The sequence below is a fragment of the Kogia breviceps genome, chromosome 18, assembly GCF_026419965.1.
Source record: "Kogia breviceps isolate mKogBre1 chromosome 18, mKogBre1 haplotype 1, whole genome shotgun sequence".
In the NCBI taxonomy this organism is placed as follows: domain Eukaryota; kingdom Metazoa; phylum Chordata; class Mammalia; order Artiodactyla; family Physeteridae; genus Kogia; species Kogia breviceps.
In genome coordinates this window covers 12869598-12897532 of record NC_081327.1, presented here as the reverse complement: position 1 = coordinate 12897532, position 27935 = coordinate 12869598, and the positions used below count along the sequence as shown (strand labels likewise).

At 52.7% G+C, this 27935-nt stretch overlaps 1 protein-coding gene across 3 annotated transcripts in view; it reads left to right on the top strand.

Annotated features, from left to right (window-relative positions):
• The window catches only part of SIPA1L3 (signal induced proliferation associated 1 like 3), a 236836-nt gene that overhangs the window by 179719 nt on the left and 29182 nt on the right, over nt 1-27935 (top strand). For all 3 annotated transcript variants that reach the window (XM_067020260.1, XM_059044984.2, XM_059044986.2), the window contains 5 exons: nt 257-508; nt 1353-1490; nt 9978-10105; nt 15498-15616; nt 18202-18629. In XM_067020260.1, the coding sequence (XP_066876361.1) occupies nt 257-508; nt 1353-1490; nt 9978-10105; nt 15498-15616; nt 18202-18629 (1065 nt within the window). The remainder of the gene's footprint in view (nt 1-256; nt 509-1352; nt 1491-9977; nt 10106-15497; nt 15617-18201; nt 18630-27935) is intronic.

The following is a 27935-nucleotide window of genomic DNA, read 5'->3' as shown; positions in this document are numbered from 1 at the left end:
GAGAGAGGAAGAACAGGGGAGAGGAGATGAGGTAGAGAGCATCAAACGTTGGAGCCACATTGTTGGGCCCTGTCCCGGCTGAGGCCTCCAAGCTGCTACATGTGAGACCAGTTTAAAGGGTACCTACTGGGCCTTTAAAATAGGCCGTGTCCGTTCAGATTGGGTGGGAAAGCCCAGGCCGTGCAGCTGCGATGCTCAGCAGGCGTGCGCGCTGGTGGGCCGGGGCCTGTCTGAGTAATGCAGTTTTTCTTCTCAGGGGGTGGCCAGAGACCTACGACATGAATACCTCGGAGCCCAAGACGGAGCTGGAGAGCCTGGTCGCGGGGGGCCGGCCCCCCTACCGCAGCAACGCTCCCTGGCAGTGGAGCGGGCCCGCGTCCCACAACTCTCTCCCAGCCTCCAAGTGGGCCACTCCCACCACCCCCGGGCACGCCCAGTCCCTGAGCCGGACCCCGAAGCAGACCCCGATGGTCCCCTTCCGGGAGTCCCAGCCCCTGCACAGCAAGAGGTAAGGACTCCCCCCGCACCCCACCCGGGGCACCAGCCCAGCCCGCACCTCCCCTCCTGTCTGCAGCCGCCCTTTGCCCTTTTCTCTCTCCTTTCCCTGCTGTCCAGTCTCTTCCTCTCCTCAGTTTTCCTCCTCTTCATCTTGTGCTTATATGCCACCCCACCCCCCCCACCCCCCCACCGCTTCCTCTTTCCCTTAAGCTTGCCTTATGAGCCTCTTGTGTGAGGGCCCAGGGCTGGGGAGCTCAGGGTCTGAGGTTGGAAATCCACCCTAGCGAATATGATTAAAACTTTATATATTTTTAGAAGGTCAAAGGACTGATAAGCACAAAATTTAGGACAGTGATTCCTTCTGGCAGGGAAGTGGGAAGGGGAGGAGCCCACCAGTGGACAGGAATTGCCGCCACTCTAGCTCTTGGGTTGGGTGGTAGCTTCAGGGAGTTTGTTTTATTATGATGGCATATACCTTAAAGATAAATGCTTTTGAATATATTATATATTAAAAGATAAAGAAAATTTTCCAAGTAATGAAGGAATCCACCTTGCAGAGGAGCGTCTTGTCCCAGGCATGGGCGGGAACGGTCTTCGCAGCCCCATCAGAGCCCCATCAGGCCACAGAAGCTGAGGGGCAGGCTCAGCCGCAGTGGGAAGGCAGGCAAGGGGTGCCCTGGCTTCCTGCTGCCCTTTGCTCAGCAGCCCTCTCTCTGTCCCCATGGGAGGATAGCAGGTGAATCAGATGGGATGTGGTTGGGCCTGAGGGTGAGGTCTGGCTGTCCCTCCTCGGAGGGCAGGAGTATCCTCCCCGTTCACCCCCACTGCCTTCCTCCCTCCTATCTCTGTTCCAGGCCCGTCAGCTTCCCAGAAACCCCTTACACAGCATCACCAGCAGGGGTCGACAAAGTCCCTCCCTACCGACAGCCTTCTGGGAGCTTCTCCACCCCCGGCTCAGCCACCTACGCAAGATACAAGCCATCCCCAGAAAGGTCAGAGTCTCTTCACTCTTTTCAGTTAAGGAATCTGGTGAAAGCCAGAATCCTTCTTCCTCAGGAAATGCACTTACCCCACAAGTTTATTTGCCATTTTATGGGGCTTATGGATCGCTGAAGGTCATCAGAGGACCTCCAGGAGAGTGGGCTGTGTGTGTCAAGATGTAGGGCCAAGCGGCCTGGGCAGGACTTGCCGTGCCTGTCCTTGCAGCAGCATTTCGGGTGCCGTTTTCCTGACACCTGAATCCCTTGTCTGAACAAGAGCAGGCGCCTTCCAGAACAACCATTCATCTGACTCCAGCCTGTGCTCCCCAGGACCAGGCCACCAGCATTACCCAGTTTTCATGGCCTGTCGGGCTTCAGTCCTGTCCCCTTCTCCAGTCGGACAGCCTGAGGGATCCTCCCAACTCCTCCCTGGCTCCCCAGCACCCTCAGGATAAACCCAAGCTCTCTAGCTTGCTCTCCAGGAACCTTCAGCCCTGGTGCCCTATAACCTTCCTCCTCCAGGGTCCCTGTCTGAGGGGCAGCCCCACGACTCCCCTGTCTTCAGGCCAGAGCCGTGTACCTCATCCTGGATGTCTCCCTTCCCCCGTTCTCCTCTACTGCAGTCCACCCCTTCAACCTCCTGAGCATCTCCGCCCCCTCCTCCTTTCCCCAGTGCCCCACCCTAGCCACCTCCCTGAGCCCCCAGCCTCTGTGCCACCTCCTGTGGTCCACCCCCCTCTCAGTAACTGGGGGGGTCTTTGCATATCTGGCCATGTCTGTCCCCTGCTCCAAACCCTCCTTGTGTCCCAGAGCCCTCAGGACACAGCCTCCGTGCCTCACTCTGGCCACTGGAACACACCCGCCTCTCCAGCCTTGTGCAGTGCCCTGCACATCAGCCGCCGTGGCCACTTCTGATTTCCTAGGCAGGCTGTGCATTTCAGAATCCTCCCCATGGAAATTCTTCATGATCTTCACCCCCACCCACTCCACAGACACCATTCCTCCAATGTGAGTGCTGAGGCTCCTCCTCCAGGAAGGCTTCCCTGTACCTCCCCCGACACTAGGTGACGTGCTGCCCCTGTGCCCTTCGCTTCATGTGTATTTCCTGACCGTGGCCTTGAGCACTCTCCGTTCTGTTAGCCCAGTTCAGCGTGTGTGCACACACACACGTGCATGCATACTCACGCACATGTGCACGAACAAACCTGCTCTCCAAGATCGATACCTTTCCAGGTCGTTTTGTATAATATTATTACCATCACACAGCACAGGGTCTGGCACATGGTAGATGCTTGGTATATATTTGATGAAAGATGGATTGAGTGAGTGAGTTCGTTTAAATAGTGAACTTCAGAATCACCCGGAGGGAGGGCTTGTTAAAGTACAGATTACTGGTCTTACCCCTGAGTTTCCAGCTTGGTAGGACTGGGGTGTAGAGCATGCGATACCAAGGCTGCTGGTCCAGGAAACACACTTCGTGAGCCACCACACTAAACAATTGTTTGATTCTAAGCCTCTGTTGTAAAACTGGGGGAAACATACTCAGTCTTTCATCTTCTAGTGGCCACCGTTCAGCTTTCATCGGCAAAGGATCCCCAGAGCCTTCCATGTGCCAGGTGCCAGGAGAAATACTTGATACTCACTTACCCCAGGGGTTCCTGTTGTCAGTGCTGCGGTGGTGGAGAGAGAGTCTCAGAAGGGATGTGCACTCTGATGAGAGCTCTAATAGACTCAGGCCTCAGAGGAGGGAGCTCAGCCCAGTGTCAGGTCTAGGCTGGCTGCCGGGAGGAAGTGGCATTTGAGTAAGGCTTTGAGAAATTAGTAGGAGTTTGCTGCAGAGAAGAGGGAGAAGGTCATTCCAGACAGAGCAAAGGCTACAGATGTGAGTAAGCAAAATGGTGTGGCATGCAGGAGGAAAAAAAAGTTGAACTCAAAGAAACGGAGTAGAATGGTGGTTGCCTGGGGGTGGGAGAAATGGAGCGACGTTGGTCAAAGGGCACAAACTTTGGGTTATGAGATGAATAAGTTCTGAGGATTTAATGCGTAGCATGGTGGCTGTAGTTAATAATTCTGTACTGCACACTTAAAATCTGCTAAGAGAGTAGCTCTTAAGCATTCTCACCCAAAAAAAGATAACTATGTGAGATGATAGATGTGTTAATTAACTCAATTGTGGTAATCATTTCACAATGTATACATAAGTCATTACTTTGTACACTTTAAATATATTACAGTTTTATTTGTCAATTACACCTCAGTAAAGCTCCCGGTCGTTGGGTAGAGATGTTTCCAAGGGTGCTATTTACTCAAGGAGTTGAGAACATTGTTATTTCTGTGAAGGGGTATGCTGACCATTCTGTATTACGTGTAGAGAAGTGTTTAGGAAGAAAAGAGAATACAATTAATTGCTTACTTTGTGGTAAGTCCATTTTTAGTTTTAAAAGAGCTGCCAAACTATTTTCCAGAGTGGTTGTACCATTGTCCATTCCCCCTGGCAAGGTATGGGTCATCCGGTTTCTCCACATCCTTGTCGCTCTCCGGTGTCATCACTGTTTTTCGTTTCAGCTGTTCTCATAGGTGTGTGATGATACCTCATTGTAAGGTTTGTTTTTTTGTTTTGTTTTTGGCTGCGACTGGTCTTCATTGCTGAGCGTGGGCTTTCTGTAGTTGCAGTGAGCGGGGGCTACTCTTTGTTGCAGTGCGCGGGCTGCTCATTGCATTGGCTTCTCTTGTTGCGGAGCACGGGCTCTAGGCGCACAGGCTCAGTAGTTGTGGTGCACGGGCTTAGTTGCTTCGCAGCACGTGGCATCTTCCCGGACCCGGGCTCGAACCCGTGTCCCCTGCATTGGCAGGCGGATTCTTAACCACTGCGCCGCCAGGGAAGCCCTCATTGTGGTTTTAATTTGCATTTCTCTAATGGCTAATGATGTTGAACATTTTTGTTTTTCAATGTTTATATATTCTAGATACAAGTCCTTTGTTAGCTTTGTGGTTTTCAAATATTTTCTCCCAGTCATTAATTTGTCTTTTCATCTTCATAACAGGGTCTTTCACAAAAGTTTTTAATTTTGACGAGCTCCAAATTATCATTGTTTTCCTTTTATGAGTCATGCTTCTGGTGTTAATCTTAGAGCTCTGCCTAGTCCTCAGTCCTGAAGTTTTTTTTTCCTAGAAGTTTTTCCTTTTCCTTTTTTTTTTTTTTTTTTGCCATGCTGTGCAGCATGCGGGATCCTAGTTCCCCGACCAGGGATCAAACCCATTCCCCCTGCAATGGAAGTACGGAATCCCAAGCACTGGACTGCCAGGGAATTCCCTTCCTAAAAGTTTCAATTGTTTTCTATTTTACATTTAAGTCCATGATCCACTTTGAGTTTTTCAAAGCTAGTTTTTGCCTAAGGTGAAAGGTTTAGGTTGAGGTTCCTTTTTTTGCCTGCCGATGTCCAGTACCATTTATGGAAAAGGCTCTCCCTTCTCCAGTGTATTGCTTTTGCTTCTTAAAGCAAAAATTCATTGGAAGGGGAAATTAATTGGGCACATTTGTGTGGGTCTTTTCTGTAATCTCTAGACTGTTCCACTGAGCTATATGCATGATCTCAACGAGTGCTTCCAGCAATTCCATGAGGTGGGTAGCCTGTCCCATTTTACAGAGTGAGAGGGAAAACTGAGGCTCAACAAGGTGAATCCATTTGGCCAAGGTTGGCCAAGATCACTTTTCCAGGAACCCAGGCCTATGTGATTCCAAGAGACTGACTCTGACCCAGAGCTGTCCTGCCTGCCCACGAGACTCTGAGCGCATCCTCCAAATCAGGGTGACATGCGTGGTCCCTACTGGAGTCCCCACCCCACAGTGACACTTGCTGGCTGTGATTTTGTGTTTCAGGCCTTCTGGCGTTGGCAAGTGAAAAACTCTCACTTTTCCCTTGGATTCCAGCTCTTCCCAGCCCACCCCTCTCTTCCTAGGGCACCAATGGAGCCTGACTCAGCTCTCTGTGGCCTAGGTCTCAGCAATTTTTATCTCTGTCAACAGCTAGATTCCAAATTTTGCCAACCATTCCTAGCACACCTCAGCCCCTAAACCCCCAAAAGTGTGCCTCATGGCCAGTCACCAGCCGGTGATAAGAGGCCCGGGAACAAGTCAGGCTGCCCCAGTGGCCTTTGGCCTCAGCTCCTTTCCCCTTTTCCTGCCACACAGTTGACATCCTGGAGCCTGTGTGACCCAGGCCAGACATTCCAGCCCAGCCACAGACATTCCCCCCTCAGGACTCCTGTGTCTCCTGTTGTCTTCTCCAGCGGGCCTGCAACTTGCCGAATTCATCAGGCTTCTAGGAGCTCGAAGACCCTCATAGACAGAACCTGTCCCGTGGCCCACTTTAGATTTGCTGAGACAGGAGGGCAAGATGGCCTGCACCTCATCAGCCGTGTGAGAGTGGGCTTCACCTCTCTCTGCCCCTCAGTTTGTTCACACGTAAAACGTCTGCCCTTGGTAATTCCCTGGCTGTCCAATGGTTAGGGCTCTGCACTTCCACTTCAGGGGACACAAGTTCCATCCCTGGTCAGGGAACTAGGATCCCTCGTGCCACGCAGCAAGGCCCCAAAAAAAGAAAAGGAAAAAAAATTAGCTGTTTAAAAAAAAAAAGTCTGCCTCTGAGCAGTGTTGAGAACATTCTACGAGGGAATCTCTCTCGAGCACTTAGGACGGAGCCTGGCGCACAGTAAGTGCTCTGTGAGGGTTCTGACTGTTACTGCTGCACGCAGGGCTGTGCCAGCAGCTGCAGGTGTGGTCCCTGTCCTCAGGAGTTTGCCACTGTCGTGTGCAACATGAGCAAACCTCCAAACTCAGTACAGAGTGCTAGGACAGAATTGTGTACCCGGCTCAGCACGCTGCAGGGCTGGTGTGGACCCCAGACGTTTGCTCATTAGGCCACCTGGCTGGCTTTTTTTTTTTTTTTTTTTTTCCTTTGTTTTTCTCTGCCGGTTCCATAAAGAGTGGTACATCAGTTAGGCAGCATTTGACTTCAGACAGAAAACCTAACTCAAGAAGACATGAGCATCAGGGGGATTTATCATCATCACGTAATAAGTCCAGAGGTGGGGTGGGTCTAGGGCTGGTTAATTGTACGGGGTCATCCTCAGGGACCTGGCTCCTTTCACGACCCACGAGGGCTAACTGTGGCCCCAAGCAAAACCGGTGCCCTGCAGAAAAAGAAGGAATAGCTTCTCTCTGTTTCTAACGGTAAAGGAACTCGGTCACTTGCCCACCCCTGAACTAACCCCTGGCAAGGTCACATTGGACCCCCATGACTGTCTTAAACCATCAGGATTTACACAAGTCACGTGGCAGAGGGATGGCCCCCAGAGCAGAATCTGGACTCCACCGGCAGAGGCAAAGAAGGTGATGCCGACTGGGGTGGCAGCCAACAATGGCTGCATCGTCCGTCCACCCTTTACCCAGTCCTCCTGTAATGCACCCATCCACACTGTTCCATCCAGGCCTGGAGCCCTGCCCTCAGGAATTCAATTCCGTCTTGGTACTTTCCTATATGGCAGAGTGGGAAGTTCAAAGCCAAGATCCTGGCAGCCCAAACCTGCTTCTGGGTAGTTTTGCCCAGAGCTATGCATGGTGAGATTCTGGAATGTTCCAGTTTCGAATCAGCTTGACCAGAATGTGGTAATGATAGAAATGGCCCCAAATAGGACATATTCAGCACGTAAAGAATGGTCAACATAGGTCAGTCCGTTTGCATTGGGATAATAAGAAGGCTTTTTAGTGAGAGAATTACATAAATGGACCAAGTACAGGTTGTCTTGATCGAGGACAGTTAGCTGAGAGATTAAGCTGGTACCATATATCCAGCTAAAGACAGTCCGTCAGGGGAATTCTCTGGCGATCCAGTGGTCAGGATGCAGCGCTTTCACTGCCAGGGCCCAGGTTCAATCCCTGGTCAGGGAACTAAGATCCCGTAAGCCATGCAGTACAGCCAAAAAAAAAAAAAAAAAAAATCTTGGATTAGGTTTGGCTGCTCCTCCTTGCCGATGTTCTGCCACCCTTGGCCTGTGGCCTACTGGTCTTAAGGTGGCTGCTCAGCCTTAAGGAGATAATGAGGTAAAGGCACCCAGAGCACGCTTCCAGAGATTGCCTGGGAGTCACATGCAGTACTCTTATCTCATTGGCCAGGACTGCAAGGGAGCCTGGGAAATGTAGTTTGTTAACCGATCACATTGCTGCCCCCAGTACAGTGGGATTCCGTTACCAAGGTGGAAGCAGAGAGTAGACATTGGGGGAACAGCCTGCAGCATCTGCCACTTGGACCTTCCGCTTTCCTTTGGCTGACCCCAGCCACTGCCATCTTCCTTTAGTACTCAGAATTTGATACGGACATTTTGAGAAAATGAAATAAACACATCAACACTTCAGTTTCCAGCTGTGCTGGAGCCACATTTTACCAGGAGGTTGGCTGGCTCCTAAGTCAGCCAATAAGATGAAGACTGCCTATGCTTTTTTATTGTTTTGACTCTTTTTTCCCTGGAGGCATTAGAGTTCGAGGTCTGGAGAAGCAGGGATAATACGTCTTTTCTTGGCAGGTGAGTAAAGATGAGATATCAGGAAGTCCAGTGCACCTCTGCAGCACCCCTCTGCTGCCCTGGAGGCGTTGAAGCCAGCGGTTTAGAGTTGGTTTCTACAGAGACAGCCCTGGCCTGGGGCTGGCAGGGTGACCCTGGAGAAGTCAGTTAGCTCCTCTTTTGGATTTTAGGGGGTCTTGGTTTATCGTCCTCTCAAGTTGCAAGTACAGGCACAGGAGCCAAATGGGGAATCACAATATCAGCTTGGTTAATGGAGGCTCAGTGACAAGTCCAGGGCTTATGTCAGTGGAATGTTGCTGGTGGCAAGTAGCCAAAACTTGCCTGACTCAAAATGCTGTAGGAATGTGTTATCTCACAGCAAAGAAGGTTCAGAGGCAGAGCAGGCTCCAGGGAGGGTTAATCCAGCATCTCAACAACGTCATCAAGGGCACGGTGCCTGCTCTCTTCCACGCTCAGCATTGGCCTTGTTCTCAGGCTGGTTGGGAGAGGGTGACAGCGGCTCATGGTGTTATATCTGAACCCATCAACACCTGGTGAAGAAGAGAGACCATCTTTCCATGTCAGCTCCCTTCAGAGCAAGGAGACTTTTCCCCAAAGCTCCTCAGCAGACTTCCCCCGTTTCAGTCAGGTTATGCTGGGTAACAGATGCCTGAAAATTGCAGTGACCAAAGTCAGCGAAGGTTTATTTTGCACCCACACTGCAGGGCCACCACTGGTTGGACCTCTCAGGATGCAGGCTGCCTCACAGCTCACTGGCGAGAACTAGTCACACAGTCCCAGCCAACCAGTCTCAAGGGGCTAGGAAGTGTGGTCCTGCCATGTGCTTGCCAGGTGAAGAGCCAGAAGTATTTCACGGGAGTCTTAATAACTCACATCCTCTCACATCTCATGTGCCTGTCCTAACCAACCCCAAGCAGGGAGAAGGTTTCCACCGTGACTGGCTCTGATCTGAGGTGGAATGGACGTTGGGAGGCGCCCACAGGATTCACTCCGGGTTCATAGAGAATATCTGTGGGACCTTTTGCCAATCCCTCTGTTAAATCTCAGTCCTTGCCTGTGGGTGTGCAGGGCCAGCCTCCAGGAGAATCTCTGTCTAGGAGACACCTTTGTCATTTCATTCCTCCACAACTCTGTGAAGCAGAAATGTCATTTTTCAGACAGGAAAACGGCAGCTCAAGCTAACGAGCACTTGCCCAACCAAGGTCACGTAGCTAGTAAGGGATGGAGCTGGGGTTGAGCCCAGACCTGCCTTGTTCTGAAGCCTGAGCCCCCAGCTTCTCCTCTGCAGCTCTTTCCTCCACCAGAGAGACGTACACAGTTCCGGCCTGTCAGCCTCAGGCTAAGCTCTGGACACACAGGACGACACTCAGTCCTGCAAGGAAGGACCTACTGCAGTTGCCTCTTGACAACTCGGGAAACTGAGGCTCAGGGCAAGGAAGTGACTGTACCTGGCTGTGCGAGAGGCCGAGGGGAGGTTTGATCCCCAGGCCGCCAGATTCCAGGCCTCCTGTACCTACAAACGCCGCCTTATCCTGCCTTCCTCCACCAGAGAGAAAGGGAGCCCAAGACAGGCCTGGGGGCTGGGGCTGCTGATGACAGCTCACCCCGTTTCGCAGCCAAGAAACGGGACCCCGGAGGAGCCTCTGGGTAGGGCTGTTGCCCAGGTGGCTTCTGCCCCCTCCTTCCCTGAGGACCCCACCTAGCCCCACACGCCCTGCCACCACCGGCTTCCTGGCATGCTTCCCGCACAGAACTCACTCCTGATCCTCAGTTAATAGCACGTTTCCAGGCTTCCTCACCTAGCCTCCCCTCCACGCGGAGCCTCCCGTGTATTTAAAACCCCACACTGAGGAAGTCTCAGGTGGTTCTGGCACACCAGCCCTTCACCCTGTGTTTGCTCCTCTCGCTCCACTGCAGGTACACAGCTGCCCCACACCCACTGCTGTCTTTTGATCCCCACTTCAGCCACGATGGGACGTCCAGCGGCGAGTCCTCTTCAGGCGGCCTGACCAGCCAGGAGAGCACCATGGAGCGTCAGAAGCCAGGTAAGGTCTCCCCAGGCCAGCTGTGCCCCTGGCCTCACCCTGCACGACCTCTTAGTCACAGCGTGACAGGTGACACCCCTCCTCCTGTCAGTGATGGATAAAACACAGAAGAAAGCTGTAAGTGCCACATGTAAGATCAGAGAGGTCACCCGGGAGAGCGGCAGGTACCAGTGAGCCAGATCCACCTCCATCCAGGCAGGGCGTCAGCAGACGGGGTCTGCCGACACTGTCGGTCAGGAGCCAGGGCCCAGACGTGTGTGCGACTTGGAGGTGGGGACCACCAGGGGAAGTTGTTGAAAAGGACTGAAAGTGGTGCTCTCAGGCGAGCAGAGCCGGCAGTGTTCTGAGGCTGCTCATTACATAAAGCTTCCAGTGTTGCGTCTCGACTGCTGTGCTGAGCAGCGAGCACAGCAGATCTGGAGCATCTAGTGTGCTAACATATCACAAAGTGAACGTGCCCATGTTCTACACCCAGGGCAAGAGACAGACGTGGCCAGCCTCCTGGAAGGCCCCAGCCCCTCCCAATCAGTATCCCCAAAGGCCACCCCTGTCTTGCTTCCCACGACCAGACTTAATCTTGCCTGGTTTTGAACTTCACGCATATGGAATGTAGACTCCCACTGGATGCGCTCTGTGTGTGTGTGTGTGTGTGTGTGTGTGTGTGTGGCTTCTGTTGCTCAGTATTGTGTTGGTAAGGGTCGGCCACGTGGTTGTGTGTAGCCACGCCATTTCTGAGTAGCATATCCATTGTCTGAATGGTCCACAATTTCTTACTCGAGTCTAACGTTGAAGGACATTTGGATTGTTTCCAGTTTGGGGCTGCTTAGAATAGTGCTGCCAGGAATATCCTCATACCTGTCTTTTGATAAACACATACTCACATTTCTGCAGGGAACATACCTAGGAGTGGAATTGCTGGGTCATGCGTTTAACTTTAGAAGAGACTGCCAAACCGTTTACCACTCCCACCAACGACAGAGAGAGTTCTGTTTGCTCCGGTCCTCACCAGCCTTTTCATTTCAGCCTTCCTAGTGGGCACGTAGTAGTATCATGTTGTTGTTGTTTTTTTTTTTTTTTTTTTTTTTTTTTTTTGCGGTATGCGGGCCTCTCACTGTTGTGGCCTCTCCCGTTGCGGAGCACAGGCTCAGCGGCCATGGCTCACGGGCTTAGTTGCTCTGCAGCATGTGGGATCTTCCCGGACCAGGGCACGAACCCGTGTCTCCTGCATTGGCAGGCGGATTCTCAACCACTGCGCCACCAGGGAAGCCCCATGTTGTGTTTTTAATTTGCATTTTTCTGACGCCCGATGAGACTGAGCATCTTCTCATCTGTTTATTCTTCTACGTATAAGTATTAATCATGGGCACGTACTACTTAGATGAATATCTTAAACATGATTCCTCATAACAAAGTTGTAGCCCCTTTGAAGTGTGAGAACCAGCAGGTGATGGGTGGGTTCAAAAGAAAGAAAATCAGTGAAGTGTCAGAGAGCGCTGACATCAGAGGGGCAGGAGGTGGAACTGTCCACGCAGCGGGTGTTCGAGAGTATCCAGGCAGCTCTCGGCGGGGAGGACCATGGCAGCACATCACCGGCTCCCCTGGGCACTGTGGGGCAGGGGAGAGGTTGCCTGCCCAGGATTAGCGGCCTGGAGAATTCCTCAGCCCCCGCCCCATGGTTGGACTGCAGGCAAGCAGATCGCGTCACCCCAAGCCCCAGCTGTTCCCCACTGCTGCTGCCTCCGGGGCCTGCAGACACGGGCTCGCTCCTCTCCTCAGCACGCTTGATCCTGCCCGCAGTCTGTGATCTTTGCTCCAGCACAGGCAGATTCGCGTCCTCTTCCCCCCACCCCACCCAGCTGAGAAGAAGAGAAACGCGCTGCTTGGCGATGTCATTACACCAAAGTGTAAAATGAAAAGGAAATTTTTCCAGCATTCGCCATGGGCCCCAGATAAGCTCACCGTGGTCCCTCCTTTCTTTCCTCTTCTGTCCCCTAGAGCTCATCTCCCCTCTCACTTCCTTGAGACCTTGTTATAAGTTGACTAATCCCTCCCTGCACACACACAAATCAGGGCAGTCTGTGTCTAGGAGTTGTCATAAAGCTTAGAATGTATTCAAGACTAGGGTGGGGGAATCAGGTGCCACGATGGACGTGGGGACGTGCCCAGCCCTGGTCAGACGACTGTGATTGCAGTGACAGCAGTATGCTTTCCGGTGCTGTACACTCCCTCCTGTTTAATCATCTCAGGAACACGACAGATCGGGTGCCATGACTGCCCTGTTTTAGAAACGAGGAAGATGAGGCACAGAAAGTTTGTCCCTTGTCAGAGGTCCCTGCTGGTGAGTAGCATCGTTGAGATTTGGACCAAGACCTATTGGTTCTAGAACCCTCCTTAACGCTCATCACCCACAGACACCACCACAGCCCCTCACCCACAGAGTGAGTGTTTATCAAGCCTCAGCGCACCCAGGTTAGGAGGATGGCCCCAGAGCCACCAGCTGCCCCAGGCCCGTGCCTGGCCGTGTTTTCAGCATATCTCTCACAGCCACGTCCATGTCTGTCACCCACCCAGGTGTGTCAAGAGTGAAGCAGGAGCGCCATAAGGTCACTGGGGCCCAGTTCAGAGGGCCAGTGAAGGGCCCAGGATCAGGGCCTGCTAAGGGCAGGGCTAAGGGCAAAGGGGACACTGGGGCGGCCAAGGAGGGGCAGGAACCTAGCCCTTCATCCCCCCATTCTTTCGACAAGTCACCAATGATATGTGCCAGGCAGGGTGCCAGGGATACAGTGTGAGCCAGACAGGCGTGTCCCTGCCTTCTTGGAGCTGATAGTTGGTGGGAGAGACAGGCAATAGCAGGAGCACCGAGTAATAAATACTCACTAATAATGCTGAGTATTAAGTGGAAACAAACACAATGCCTAGAGAGAGCTTGGTTGGGTCTGGGGGTGAGGGTGTCTCTGAGCAAATCACATTTCAGGCGAGGCTAGAAGAATGCAGAGGAGCCAACTGGGAGGACAACATTCCAGGGAAAGGGAGCTGGTTGAAGACCCTGAGGTAGCAGGGGGTGTGGTGTTGGTTGAACAGGAAGGAGGTCAAGTGGCCGGAGAAGTGGGAGATGAGACCAGGGAGGTGACGGGGCCAGCATGGTGGGGACTCTATCCTTCACTCAGAACCACGGGACTCAGTTCTTCTGAGCACAGGAGGGATGGGATCTGACTCGGGTGTTCACAGGGTCCCTCTAGCTACAGATTCTTGCAGGGGAAGGGCCAGTGGAGGGGGAGAGATGGGCAGGTTCTGGATATGGTCCTTTGGAGGTAAAGTTAGAATTTCCTGATGCTCAAGGGTGATAGCCAGTTTTTGACCCGAGCAGCTGAAAGGGTGGAGATGAAGAGAGATGCAGGTTTGGGGGAAGATAAGGAGTTGGCTTTGGCCGTGTCCAGTGGGACGTGCCCAGTAGACACCCAGTGGAGGCGTGTGAGGGAGCCATATATGCAAGTCTGAAGTTGTGGGGAGAGGTCCAGCCAGAGACAGAAGTGTAGGAGCCACTGGTGTCATAGGTGGTAAAGAAGGCTGGGTGTGACTGCCATGGGTTTGGCTCTCTGCAGAAATGTGGTCTCCTGGCATGGTCTGCCCACTTCCCAGGGGACCAGAGCCTCTTGGGCATGTCGGATGCTTCCAGGGAGGAAAAGCATCTGTGGAGGTAAAGTAGGTGGACAAAGTGGCCAGCCCACCCACTCTCATGACCATGGTTCCCAATGAAAGCCATGTGCGCAGTGACACCCTCGGCAATGTCCAGCCAGGCTGCTCTCTGCCGTGTCCCTGAGTGCCGTGCCTAGCCCTCCAGGCCCACCTTCCCCAGCAGGAACATGGGCCCAGAGCCCTCTGGGGCTGCACTGGGGGCAGCAGTGTGTATGGTTGTGAGCTCAGCCTCCGACAGGCCTGGTGAGAAGTTCTGAGTCGGCTGTGTGACCTTGGTGGTGACCTCATCTCTCCCAGCCTCAGATCCCTCTGCTGTGGCGGACACCCTAAGTGTCCTTCCTTGCAGGGTGGTTTCGGGGTCCAGTGAGATCACACCCGCCCAGCCCTCGGCACAGGACCCAGCCCATCACGAAGGGAATGACGACTTCTGCTTCTCGAGCACTCACTCTGCACTGTCACTGGGGTTGTCATTGTTGGGGAAGCACAGAGAGGGTACAGGGCTTGAGAGCACAGGTCTGAAGCTCTTTCTGACTCTGTGGCCTTGGACCAGTTACTTAACCTCTCTGAGTCTTGATGTTCTCCTTCATCTATTAAACTGGTACTAATATCCACCTCACAGTATCACTGGGAAGATACAGCAAGGTAATGCGTGCAAAGCACTTATAGTAGTACCTGATACAGACGTGTGCTTCATAATAATTAATTACGATTATTTTAAATACAGCACTGATCAAAATTGTGGGCTCTGGTGTTAGACTGCCTGGGTTTGGGTCCTCTGTTAGTGCGTTTGCAAGTTTGATAGATATTAACTAGCCCTCCACTGGGGTTGTGTGTTTTTTTAAGATCCGATGCTCCCTTCAGGCACATTGGCTAGCCTTGGGAATTTAGACTAATTTACACCCACACCAGCCATCATGACTTTAAACCTATTTCACCTTTGAACCAGCCATTCCACTTATAGAATTCTGTCCCAAACATAGTTCCACACTTGCTCGAAGTTGGGTGTAGAGGGAAGGCCACCAGAACGTTAAGAAAAATCGAAAATAACCTGAATGTCCATCAGCAGGAAACTGGTTAAATAATTTATGTCCATTCACATGATGGAATACTGTGCAGCTATTAAAAATAAGATAACTTCATGTTCGGTTAACTTATGTGAAGATGTATTACGAAGATACAGAGCAAAAAGCAAGTGTAAGTTGTGAGACAATGCTTATTATGATTCCACTTTAATTTAACCAAAAAAAGCTACACACGTTTAAGCAACAAAGGAATGCGACCTTGGTTATACAAAGAATCTTATTCACCAAAAGACAGTCAATCCCGTAGAAAAATGGGTAAAGGATATGAGCAAGTAATTTACAAAATAGAAAATCCCAATGGCCAGTAAGGATGAAGCCGTGCTCAAGCTCCTTTGTGGATGGAGGACTGTTGGAAGGCTTCGCGAAGTTAACGCATGTCAAGCACTAGAATGGTGCCTGGCACACAGTTAAGTGCTCAGTAAATATTCTGTTACTGAGTGTTGTTAGACCCCAAGACATGAGTTGATGGGGGTCATGGCCGTGTGTGAGCTGAGCAGACAAGCTGGCAGAGGGGTGGGACCATCCAACCACATTAAGGACCAGATTCTTTGGGTGAACTTGGGTCAGAGCCTGAGTCACCTCTGACCACTGGTGTGTCTCCTATCTTAATGCAGAGCCTTTGTGGCACGTGCCCGCCCAGGCCCGGCTCTCGGCCATGGCTGGAAGCAGCACGAGCAAGCACACCTCCAGGCAGGACACAGCAGGCAAAGATTCCCCCAACAGGCATTCCAAGGTGAGTCTGGGCCCCACCTGCCAACCCCGGGGAGCCAGGGCCGTGGGAGCTGGCCGCCTTACCCGCCCTGACTGCCTAGGGCTGGGCGGCTTCACCTGGGTGGGTGTGGGCCTCTGTGCAGCACACGTGAGCACGTGCTCCACCTCTGCCCCCTTCCGCTCCAGCAGAGGGGTGAGGTGCCTGGTCTGGAGTTAAACCCAGCCGGGTGCACATCCTGGCTCCAGCCCCTGCCATCCATGTCATCTTGAGCAAATACCTTCACCCCCTGAAGCCACAGTTTCCTCATTACCTCAGTTGTGGTAGGTGTCTTCACCAGCTCGGGCTGCTATAAGAAAAATGCCACAGACTGGGTGGCTGATAAACAACAGAAATTTATTTCTTACAGTTCTGGAGGCTGGGAAGTCCAAGGTCAAGGCACAGGGAGATTCAGGGTCTGCTGAGAACCTGCCTCCTGGTTCACAGACGGCCTTCCCTCCACCTCATGTGTGAAAAGAACTCTCTGTGGTCTCTTTTATAAGGATATGAATACATATATGGATTTTATAACCCCATTCATGAGGAATATATAAACATAGTATAGGATAAATATGTGAAAGTATATAGCGGTTTTATAATCCCATTCATGAGGGCTCTACCCTCATAACCTAATCACTTCCCAAAGCCCCTCCCTCCTAATACCATCCCATTGGAGATTAGAATTCAGCCTGTGAATATTGGGGGAACACAAACTATTCAATCTATAGCAGTAGGTTAACTGCTGTAACAGACAGCCTCCAAATCTCAGTGACCTCACACCATAGAAGTTTATTCCCCTTTCAAATAACAATTCAGCGTGGGTACTCGGTGAGCCGCTTTCCACATGGTGATTCAGGAACCCAGGCTCCCTCCCTCTTGTAGCTGTCCCTCAGGGCCTCAGAGCCCTCCCCTGGGTCCCTGCCTCTTTGCAGCAGCTGAGGGTAGGAGGGAGAGGGAAGGTTTTTGTGGCTCAGACCTGGAAATGGCATAAATCACTTTTTTTTCTGGCTGTGTTGGGTCTTCGTTGCTGCGTGCAGGCTTCTGATTCCTTGAGGTGGATTCTCTTGTTGTAGAGCTCAGGCTCTAGGCACATGGGCTCAGTAGTTGTGGCGCACGGGCTTAGTTGCTCCGCGGCATGTGGGATCTTCCCGGACCAGGGCTCAAACCCGTGTCCCCTACATTGGCAGGCGGATTCTTAAGCACTGTGCCGCCAGGGAAGCCCCGACATAAATCACTTTTACCTATACTGCACTGGCCAGTACTCTTATCACGTGGCCACAGGTCACTGCAGGAGGAACTGGGAAATGTAGTCCCGTGTGCCCAGGAGAAGGAGTTGGTTTTGGTGAGCACTTGGAAGTCTCTTCACATCTATTCATTCAGTGGGTGTTTGATGAGCACGTACAACGTGCGAGGCATTGGGGCCACAGTGTTGAAGAGGGCAGGTGCACCCCTGTGCTCACAAAGCTGGCATCCCAGTGGGGGCAACACGCAGTAAGCAAAGAAACACATTTCATTGTGTAATGGTAAGAACCAATTCTTGCTGTGAAAGAAAAAGTACAGTTAAGGGAAAAGAGTGTCAAGCACAGCTACTTTAGGATGAGGTGGTCAGAGAAGGCCTCTGAGGAGGTTAACCTTTAAGCAAAATCTTGAATGAAGTAAGGAGCAACCCATGAAAATATCTGAGGGAAGAGCATTGTAGGAACAGGGAACAGCAAGTACAAAGGCCCTGAGGGGGGCAGTGTGCCTGGCATACTCAAAGAACAGCGAGAAGGCCGGTGTGGCTGGAGGAGAGTGATCAAGAGGGAGGCAGGAGATAAAGTTAGAGCCCAGAACCTGGAATCATATCACACAGGGCCTCAGAGGCCATGGTGAGGACTCTTGTTTTTCCCCTGAGTGAGCAGGGAAAGGACATGAACTGACGCAAGTGTTCACAGCCTGTCTCTGGCTGTGTGTAGGGAACAAATTGGGGGCCAGGGGTGAGGGGAGACAGGGACAGGGAGTTGGGAGACCAGGGAGGAGGCTCCTGCCATGGTCCAGCAGGAGGCAGTGGTGGACAGGACCAGGGGTGAGCCACAGAGGGAGGAGAAGTGGCAGGTTTGGATCTGTTCCGAAGATTCAGGCGACACAATTTGCTGTTGGACTAGATACGGGTGTGAGAGCAAAAGCAGCGTCAAGTGACTCCACGGCTCTTGGGTGGAGCAGCTGAAAGGACGGAGGTGCCATTATGAGACAGGGAAGAGGCGAATTCAGGAGGGAAGGCCAGGAGCTCAGTTTCAGATATGTTCAGCTTAAGCTGTGGGCAGCGTGTTGCATATGTGCTGTCATTTATCCCTCTGCTCAACCTCATAGGGGAGGGTTATTATCAACCCATTTTACAGATGTGGAAACTGAGGCATGGGAAAGTTCAATCGGTTGCCCAAGATAACAAGGCCAGTAAGTGGGGGAGCCAGAGTTCGAAGCTGTCTGGCTCCAGGGTTCACACTTAAGGGTGGGGAGGACCCAGAGAAGGAAGTTTGCCCCCTGCACCCCACCCCAGAGTCTAGGAATGACACACTTCTCCTGCCTTCCAGGGAGAGCCTCAGTACTCCAGTCATTCCAGCAGCAATACCCTCTCCAGCAATGCATCCAGCAGCCACAGTGACGATCGCTGGTTCGACCCCCTGGACCCACTGGAGCCAGAGCAAGACCCTCTCTCCAAGGGCGGCTCCAGTGACAGTGGCATTGACACTACCCTCTACACCTCTAGCCCCAGCTGCTTGTCCCTGGCCAAGACATCTCGGCCGGCCAAGCCACACAAGCCCCCAGGAAGTATGGGCCTCTGTGGAGGCGGGCGCGAGGCTGCCGGGCGGTCCCACCATACAGACCGGCGTCGGGAGGTCTCGCCCGCCCCTGGGGTCACTGGCCAGAACAAGGGCTACCGACCGAAGCTGTACTCCTCAGGCTCCAGCACCCCTACAGGCCTGGCTGGGGGCAGCCGCGACCCACCGAGGCAGTCCAGGTAAGACACTGAATCTAGTCCGAGTCCTTCAGGGGGACCCTGACCACCTTCTGCATCCCTCACAGTCCTGACAGTGGCGTTCCCCTCCCCAGAAACATGCTCACAGATGGGAATGCTCGCACCTTAGTTTGCTTACAGAGTTGGGAGACTCGTGGACCACCCCCTGCTGCCATCCATTGGCCTTTAAGGATCCCGGTAGAGGGAGGTAAATCCCTGGCTGTCTGTCTCATCTGTCTCTGGTTCACTCTGACCCTCAGTCTCTTTCCTTTTCTCTCTCCTGAGACTAGTAGTTTTTACACTTTGTGGGAGCCACAGACTGTTATTGTTAGGAGTGCCTTTGTCTGGATGTAATAGGAAACCTGACCCACAGTGGCTTAAACAAGTAGAGGTTTAATAGTCCCCTTTTGGGAAGTCCAGAGAAGGGCAGAGCTGGGCTGGTGCAGCAGCGGCTCAGGGAGGGCCTCAAGGCCTAGCACCCTGTGTCTTCCTGCTCTATCGCCCTCCTCATGCTGGCTGTGACTTCCCGGTCTCCAGATGGCTGTGGTGCCCCTGGGGGACATGGGGACAGAGAACAGAGGAAAGACGGCAGCATCTGTATAGCTCCATGTCTGTGGAGAAAGCAAAAGCTTTCCCAGAACCCCCTTCAGCAGGTAGTGTCACATGGCCATCTCAGCTACAAGGAAGTCTGGGAGATCACGGGTTAGCCTTCTAGCCTTCATAGTAAAGGGCAGTATGGTCTCCAGACAGTCCACTGGAGGGCTGTTCAACACAGATTCCCCTGACCCACTGGGTGGGGCCTGAGAGTATGCATTTTTACAAAGTTCCGTGTAGATGCTAATGTTGCTGGTCCCAGGACCACGCTCTGAGAACCACTGGTAGAGAGGCAGACAGGGTAATAAGTGAGAACGAACAGGCATTGACTAACCAACAAGCTGGGGTCTGGACCACACACACTTTGCGAATGTGATGAAAGCCACGAACTGCCTCCTGGAAAAGTTCTGCCGTCACAGGACTCAGCCCGGTCCAGGGGCCCCTTCAAAGGTCTGTGGCCCCAGGCAGGGATTACTGTGCTGCAGTCCCCAGTGTGCACCCCTGAGGCCACCACCTCCTTTCTCTTCCTTGAGCACACCTGAGCAGGGGCCCGCCCGTGTCCAGGACCCCCATTAGGGGTCTTCATCTCCCTTGGCTTCCTGACACCTTGGCCCGTCCCCAGACCTGCGCCTCTCTCCACACAGGACACGTGCACCCAAGCAGTGGCCTCAGACCTCCTTGACCACAACCCACAGTGGACCTGGGTCTTTGACTATACAGAAATATCTATATTTTTTAAAAAGGTGAAGCAAAAATCTCCCTAGCAGTTCTTAGCCTGACCGTGCAAAGCCCTTTAATCCAGGTCTACTCTGTTCAGAATGTTTGAACGCTGCTCACTACCTCCTTAAAAGATCTCATGACCTAGAAGCCGTTCTCCTGTTACCAAACTCAGGTTCTGCTGCTTGACACTCGAAAGCCAGTATTGGAGAGACAGGTGTTGATTGGAAAGGAAAGTACGCAGAAGTGTAAGGGAGTTTAGCTGCTGTAGAAGTTAAAGTATAACTAGATTCTAAGACCAAGGGGCTGCTTACACTCTGACAGACTTGGAAACCACAGTATTTGAGAGTGTCCGTCTGTCAGTGCTTTCCCTCGCTGTAGCCGTGGTCCCCCTGGAGTCAGGAGCCAGGAGAAGGGTGAGGGTGGAGAGAAAGGGTGCCCCAGGGAGTTAAGTCTCTGTCTGAGCCAGCCTCCCTGGACAGATAGATGTTAATCATTTGAACTCACGGACTCTTTTGAACAGCTCCTTCATTCATTTATTTATCCATTCATTTCATTCACAAATATTTCTCAGGGATTTGTTGTGTCCCAGGGACTACGCTGAGAGCTAAGGAGAAGTAACCAGCAAATTCAGACGAGACCCCCAGCCCTCACCTCACCCACCATCTATTGAGGGAGACAGACTAGAATCAGGTCATCACTGAGACAGATGTCACGGTGCGCCCACCAAGAGGGCCTCGGTGCTATGGGGGTCCCAGGTCCCGGCTGTGGTAGCCCCTGTGTTGGGCGCAGGCCCATGTTAGTAAAGCTCAGTAGCTGTAGGGTTTTGGAGTCTGTGATATAAAGGCAGCGGTGCTGGGGAGTAGACTGTATCTGAGGCAGGGGGGTGGGTATAAAATTACTCTGTGTCTGAGAGAAGGATTTGCTGAACCCAGAAATGAAGGGAATAAAATGGGAGAGGAACCTGCTACAAAAGAGGGCCCTGTGGTTGGGAGCTTTAATTTGCATACAGACAATTGATGCTAATTGCAAATCATTCTTATCTACTCATTAAAGCTGCTTCCTGAAGTTTTCTCCTAGGCAACCAGGCTTTAGTGTGAAGCAGCGTTTCCCAAAATGGGGTGCTTGAGGTGATTTGGGTGGTGTGGGGAGGAAAATGTTTTATTTTAAATGGATATTAGGAAAAGTGTTATCAACCCATCCTGATTTTACAGATATTGCCTTGGACAAATTAAGGAAAATTAAATGAGTTGATTTAAAGAAACAAACGTGTTCATGGTAGATGAGAGCATGGACTCCAGAGTCAGCCCACTGGGGTTTGAGTGCCACCCCACACCTCCTTGTCTTGGCTGTGTGGCCTTGGGCAAATTACGGAACTTCTCTGGGCCTCAGTTTCCTCATCTGTGAAGTGGGGGCCCTGTCACTGTCCCTAACTAAGGCCATGTCGATGTCCCTAGCTAAGGCCCTGACACCGTCCCTAACAGCCTGAGCTGTCCCTAACTAAAACTCTGACACTATCCGTAAGAAAGGCCCTGACACTGTCATTAAGACCCTGATGCTCTTTCCAACTAAGGCCCTGACGCTGTCCCTAACTAAGGGCCTGAGCTGTTTTTAACTAACGGCCTGAGCTGTCCCTAACTAAAGCTTGACCCTGTCACTAATGCCCTGATGCTGTCCCTAACTAAGGGCCCGATGCTTTTCCCAACCAAGGCCCTGAATCTGTCCCTAGCTAAGACCCTGAATCTGTCCCTAACTAAGGCCGTGACGCTGTCCCTAACTAAAAGCCTGACTCTGTCTTACCTAAGAACCTGAGCATCAGCACTTTATTTAGGGACAGCACCAGGGCCTTGGTGAGGGCTCAGAGTCAATGGGGGAGACATATCCACCCCCAGACAGTGACAGCCCATAGTGGTCAGGGCCAGGGTGAGAGCAGCGTTCAGGGTGTGGGAGCCCGAAGGAGAGGCCTGACCCAGTATGGGAGGTGCTTTCCTGAAGGAAAGAGGCTAAGCTACTGGGAACTAGGAGGGCAGAGTGTTCTAGGCAGAGAAGATGTGCAAGTCCCACCTCACCCTGCCAGTCCTCCCACAATCTTCCCATCTCAGTAGGTACAAGTTCCCAGCAGGTCGCTGAGCACCTGTGCTCGAGGAGCCCACACGTGCCTCTGCCTGCCGCTAGCCACACTGCCCCTTGCTCGGGGCATCCCAGCAGCCCTGTGCATCTGCTGTCATCCATCCATTCCCTGGGGCCGAGCCAGAATGACAACCTGCTGCCCAGCCTTGGCTCCCCAAAGAGAGGCACAAGCGCTCCATAGCTGCCCTTGTGTCTGCTTCGAGGCCCTTTGTAGCCCAACACTTTGCATTCATTCATTCATACAGCAGGTGCCTACTGTATGCTTAGCCCTCTGCCTCAGAGGGCCCCAGCTGTCCTGGCACTGACAGGGTGCCAGGGGAGATAGCAAGCAAATAATTACAAAAGCAATGAATCAATTATGCTGGGGAAAGCCTTCAAGGGAGACCTCCTGGGATCTGAGAGTGGATGTGGTGCAGGGGCTGGAGGGGGTGTCTAATCTAGGCGGGGGAGGTTGGGGGGCAGGGATAATTTCCCTCAGGAGGTGTTATTTCTGCCAAAGATGAGAGGGATAAGGAGGAGGGAGCAGGTGAAGTGATTTCAGGGGGACTGATGATATACTCTTGATGCAGTTATGTGGGTGTTTGCTTTGTAAGTGTTTGTTAAATTGTACATACATGTTTTGTACACTTTGTTCTATGTGGGCTATTTTACAATTTTTTTTTTTAAGACAAAAAGGAAAGATGCGTGGAGAAGGCATCCCTATGAGAGGGAGTGGCATGTGCAAAGGCCCTGGGGTGGGGAGGAGGGTGGGTGCCATCAGGTCACTGAACACAGGCCCCTTGGCTCAAGTATAAAAATTGGGGGGGGGGCTTCCCTGGTGGCACAGTGGTTGAGAGTCTGCCTGCCGATGCAGGGGACACAGGTTCGTGCCCCGGTCCGGGAAGATCCCACATGCCTTGGAGCGGCTGGGCCCGTGAGCCATGGCCTCTGAGCCTGTGCGTCCGGAGCCTGTGCTCCGCAACGGGAGAGGCCACAACAGTGAGAGGCCCGCGTAACGCGCAAAAAAAAAAAAAAAAAAAAAAAGAAAAGAAAAGAAATTGAGGGGGGCAGCTGATGGGAGGTTGGCAGGGGCCAGATCACGCAAGGCGTTGTCAGCCACATTACAGAGTTTGGATTTGATCCTAAGAGCTGTGGGCAGCAAGGAAAGGCTTCAGCAGAAAGGATAATGCAGGCAGATAGATGTTTTGAAAGATGGTGCTGGAGGCGCAATTGCAGAAGTCTCAGGGATGGGTCTGAGGCCGAGATGTGAGTGAGAAGGAAAGGGGGGGACCTTGACTGGAGGACAAAGCGACTGTGGATGTGTCAGCAGGTGGCACCACCAGGACCCAAGGAGGGAGGGAGGCAAAGGTCCGGGGCAGTGTCTGCTGCAGTGTCGGGAGGCTGCTGCAGATGGGGTATGTTGAGATTCTTGAGAGAGAAGAGGAGAGCAGGGCTGGGCAGGCCTGAGAGGAATGTTATTGTCACATTCACTGACACCAAAACACCCACTGTGTGCTGGGTACCGTTCCAAACATGGCGATACAGCAGGGGACAAAGTCGAGCCCTCTTTTGTGGAGCTGATGTTCTCCTGGAGAGAGAGTGAGGCAGACAGACAACTGAGCAACCATGTAATATTAATATGCCAGGCGGAGATAAGGTCTGGGGAGAAAACCAAACCGGGCAGAGGTCCCAGAAGGCCTCTAGGAGGAGGTGATATTTTGCAGGAAGCATGGAAGTGATCCAGGCAGGGATAATAGCAAATGCTGAGGCCCTGAAGGTAAACTCATTTGCAGTCCTCTGGAAATGATCTGGTGGCCAGACAGGCCAAAGGAAGGCAAGAGGTCTGATTTGCAAGGTGGGCAGGGGCCCAGCTCTGGCAGGCTTACCAACCACGGTCAGATGCTGGGATTTGATTCTGAGGGACGTGGGAGCCATGAGAGCACACAATCTGACTTATGTTTTAAGTAGATCACTGGGCTACTCGGGGGAAAGTGGACTGTTTCAGGGGCGGAAGGGATTGAGTTCACCAGCATAATGCGAGGACTGCCAGGAAAGGGATGGGCCCTGCCATGCCCAAACCCCCTACCCACTCCCTCCCTGCGCTCCAGCCCTCTCCATGGAAGCCGCCGCAGCCTGTAGCAGCTTGTGCCCGTGGATGATTCCAATGACTTCACAGACTCTCCCCTGAGGCGTTCGTCATGGGAGCCCGGCTTCCAGGCACAGTGCCAAACGCCAGTGCCTGCTGTGGGCATCGCGGTGGGCTGAGTGATCCCAGGCGGGCAGCCACCTGCCCCGCCCTCTCTCGAGGCAGCATACACTCCAAAGCTTCCTGGGCTTCCTGAGCAATTTGTCAAGAGCTGTTTAGAGGCAGTGAGAGGCTCTCCGCTCCATGTGGAGCTGACATAGCCGGGTGTTCCCAGGCAGGCAGGAAGCACGTGGCCTTGCTTCCGCGGGTGGGGCTGCGGTCTCCGGGATACCCTTCTGGGCGCACAGCCCTGAAAGGTGACGTGAGGGCCTTGGCATCCACTGGAGCCAACCCCACCTCTGTTGGCTAGGAAGCCGGGGTCACACAACAGAGGCCTACTCGGAGAGCCGCAGTCAGCTTGGGAAGAGGAACGCAGGCCATCTCCAGGAACTCAAGGGAAGGAGGGAACCTTGCAGAGATCTTGGGGCTGGGGCAGGGAGGAGTGCAAAGACCCTGAGGTGGGAATGTTTCTGGTGTGTTTGGGGAACAGCTTCCAAGTGGCCAGAGCAGAGTGAGCGAGGGGCACAGTGGGAGGATCTGAGGGCAGAGAGGGGTAGGCCCAGACGGCGTGGGGCCTTGTGGACCAGGGGAGAGTTCTGACTCACCCTGAGCAGAGGAGGGCGGTGGTTGCACTCAGGCGTTCACAGCCTCCCTCTGGCTGTGTTTCGGGTCGAGGGCAGGAGGAGGCCACTGTGATGATACAGGTGCACGGTAGTTGGTGGAGGTGGCCAGTGGTGGTTGGATTCCACATCGATTTTGTGCCAGTGAGTTTTTCTCCCATGTCATCTCTGCTTCCACCTCCTGAAGACCTACCGTGTTTGCTCACAGGCCGCGGGGCAGAATGTTGCTGCATGTGGCTCCTACACTGAGCCTGTGCAGGGCTACACTGCAGCCACGTGCAGGGACTGATTCAACTCTCAAGCCCCTGCCAGACACCTGGGAGAGAGGGCAAGATCAGTCCAGCAGTTAAGGTCCCACAGGGGCCCACCTGGGGGTACCTGGGTGAGCAGTGTTATTTCCCAGCCTCTGGCCTCTGGCTGCCTGTGTCCAGGTCACAGCTCCACCACTCACCAACTGTGTGATCTCCACCAGGCTCCTTAATTCCTCTGAGGCTCGGTTTCCTCATCTGTAAAATGGGGGTGAAGATGGGCTCTGTGGTCCAAGGCTGCCAGGATGAACCTACACCATGTGTTTAAAGTAGTTAGCACAGGGCCTGAGACATAGCTGGTCCAAATATATCAGCTGCTGCTTGGTTTTATTTTCATGTATTATGTATTTATCATGACTACCGTTGTCACCGAAAGTACAGGTTGGTGGTTAAACACAGTGTCTCTTGAGCCACACTGCCTGGCTTTGTATCCTGGTTCTATCCCTGGCCAGCTGTGTTATTTGGGGCAAGTTATTTAATCTCTCTGGGCCTCGGTTTCCCCACGTGGAACTTGGCGGGCGGTGGTAGTTCCTGCCTCGTGGGGTTGCTGGGGCAACTAGATGAAGTGATGCCTGTGAGTTGCTTAGAACAGGGCCTGGCCGTGTTCACAGGCTCAGCGCGGTCACCACCGTCACTACCACCTGCTCCGTCACCGCTCTTCCTCCTAAAGGCAAGGGCACAGCTCCCTTTGTGCCTGTCGCCCACCCGGGGCCACCCATCAGCGCCCACGGGGGTGAATAGACCGAAGCATCACACATGCCCAGGCAGCTGTGCGGTTTCTCCATCCGGCCTACAGTTTTTCAGCTTTTTTTTGGAAGCCACAGAACCTTTTACTCCAACAAAATCTTAACTGCTCCCCGAGATACAACACAGATAAACGCACAGCCTCTCTGGGTGAGGGTGGTGTGGGAGCAGGACACCCCCCGCCCCCGCCAGTCCTGGCTGAGCCCAGAGCCCAGGCGTTTAGCCCCTGGACGCGCCGCGTCCCTGTATATCTGCAGCTCGGGGAGCACACCCCGGTGCCCGGGCCTGTGCTGAGCCCTGTGCACGTAATGATCTTGCGAGGCAGGTGCCGTCCTTGCCTCAATTCTCAGAGGAGGAAACCGAGGCTCACTGAGGGGAAAGGGCTCGAACAAAGAGCACAGTGTGTCAGGGAAGCAGCATGAGCCCATGTTCTCATCCACCACGAGGTGTTGCTTCGTTTTTCAAGCTGAGGCCCGGGGAAGGCACCTGGCCTCACCGGTGCTTCAGAAGGAAAGTGATTGGCAGGTAAGAACTCCACCCTGTACGTGGCACCTGACACAACTCGCGGTCCAGGGGATGTGTGAGAAGGGGCGCCCACCTCAGAGGGGCCGGGTCAAGGTGCACAGCATATTCAGGAGAATCGTTTTTTGCTGCCCTACTGTGTGGAGGGCACCATCCATTCCTGAGGTTGGTAGAGGTTGAAAACAGGGACAGTCGTGGGAATGCCTTTGCCTCCAAGCAGCAAGAAATCCCAGCTCAATTGGAGGAAGTCTGTTATCCCTCAGAATGTGAAGGCACAAGGTAGGAAGGGCCCCGCGACTGGGTAATTTATTGACTCGAGGACCCAGGTTCTTTCCCTTTCTTTGTTCTGCCTCCATCACCCTATAGACTGGCTCCCCTCACAGTCTCAAAGTGGCTGTCATTCAGCCAGATAGTCACAGCGTCCAGTGGAAGAACAGGTGATATTTGCTGCAAGTGGTCTGTGTCAGTTTTCCAGTGAAGAAATCTTCCCCAGAAGTCCCCGAGCACACAGTCCACACTCACACACCTGATGTCTCACTGGCCAGAAGTAGATCGCAGACCTACCCCAGACCCATTGCAGACAAGTGGCATCAGCCATTCAGGATTTGTGCCCTGGGCTGGGTGCCAGCCAGGTCGCCTTCCTTGAGGATGAGTACAGCCAGCCTTCATTTACAGGGTAAGGGGGATTAGCATGACACCCAGTGCCGGCCACAGGCCCGAGGAGGGGGCGAACACCTCCCCAAAGAGGCAATGGCTGGAGCCAGCTGGCAGACAGAGGCAAAGTGTGTTCATCTTATTCCCTTCCTTTTTTTTTCAATCATCTCTTGTTTTTTTCAGCTCGTAAAAGCTGAACAGGCCTGATGACAAGGTAGAGAAATATGTACTGTAGAAAGTAAAAGTTAAGGTTAAAATCAATTAGGATATATTCGTAGAGTGGGCCTTCTGCAGCTATTGAAGGGAGAGGGGCTTGTGTGGACTGACACGGAGAAGTCTCCAGAGCACTGTGTTAAGGTTAAAGCCACGTGCAGAGCAAGCTCATGATAGGCTGCCATTTATGTTACAAAGGAAGGTTGTTCTTGTGTGTACTAGGCTCTCTGTTGAAAAAGAAGAAAGGGGGAGGGGCAAGGTTGCCTCTTAGGAGACTGAGGTGTCAGATGGTACTTCCTTTCTACCTTTTATATGGTTTCATTTCCCCCATCATTACTATCTCCAGAGGTAATCAGTTAGTGTACACTCCCCCAGAGATTTTTCTCCAAACCTGTACCAGCCCAGATCTTTCACACATTTTTGACCATTACCCAAAACAGGAAAAGCATTTTATATTACAATCCAGCGTGGACATCCAGAATAAGTTTTCACAGAACCACTTATCCTTACCTCACAAGAGGTACACTGAGGTTTTTCATCCTAGTCTATTTTTTTATTTTCCTCTTAATAACAGTCAAGATCC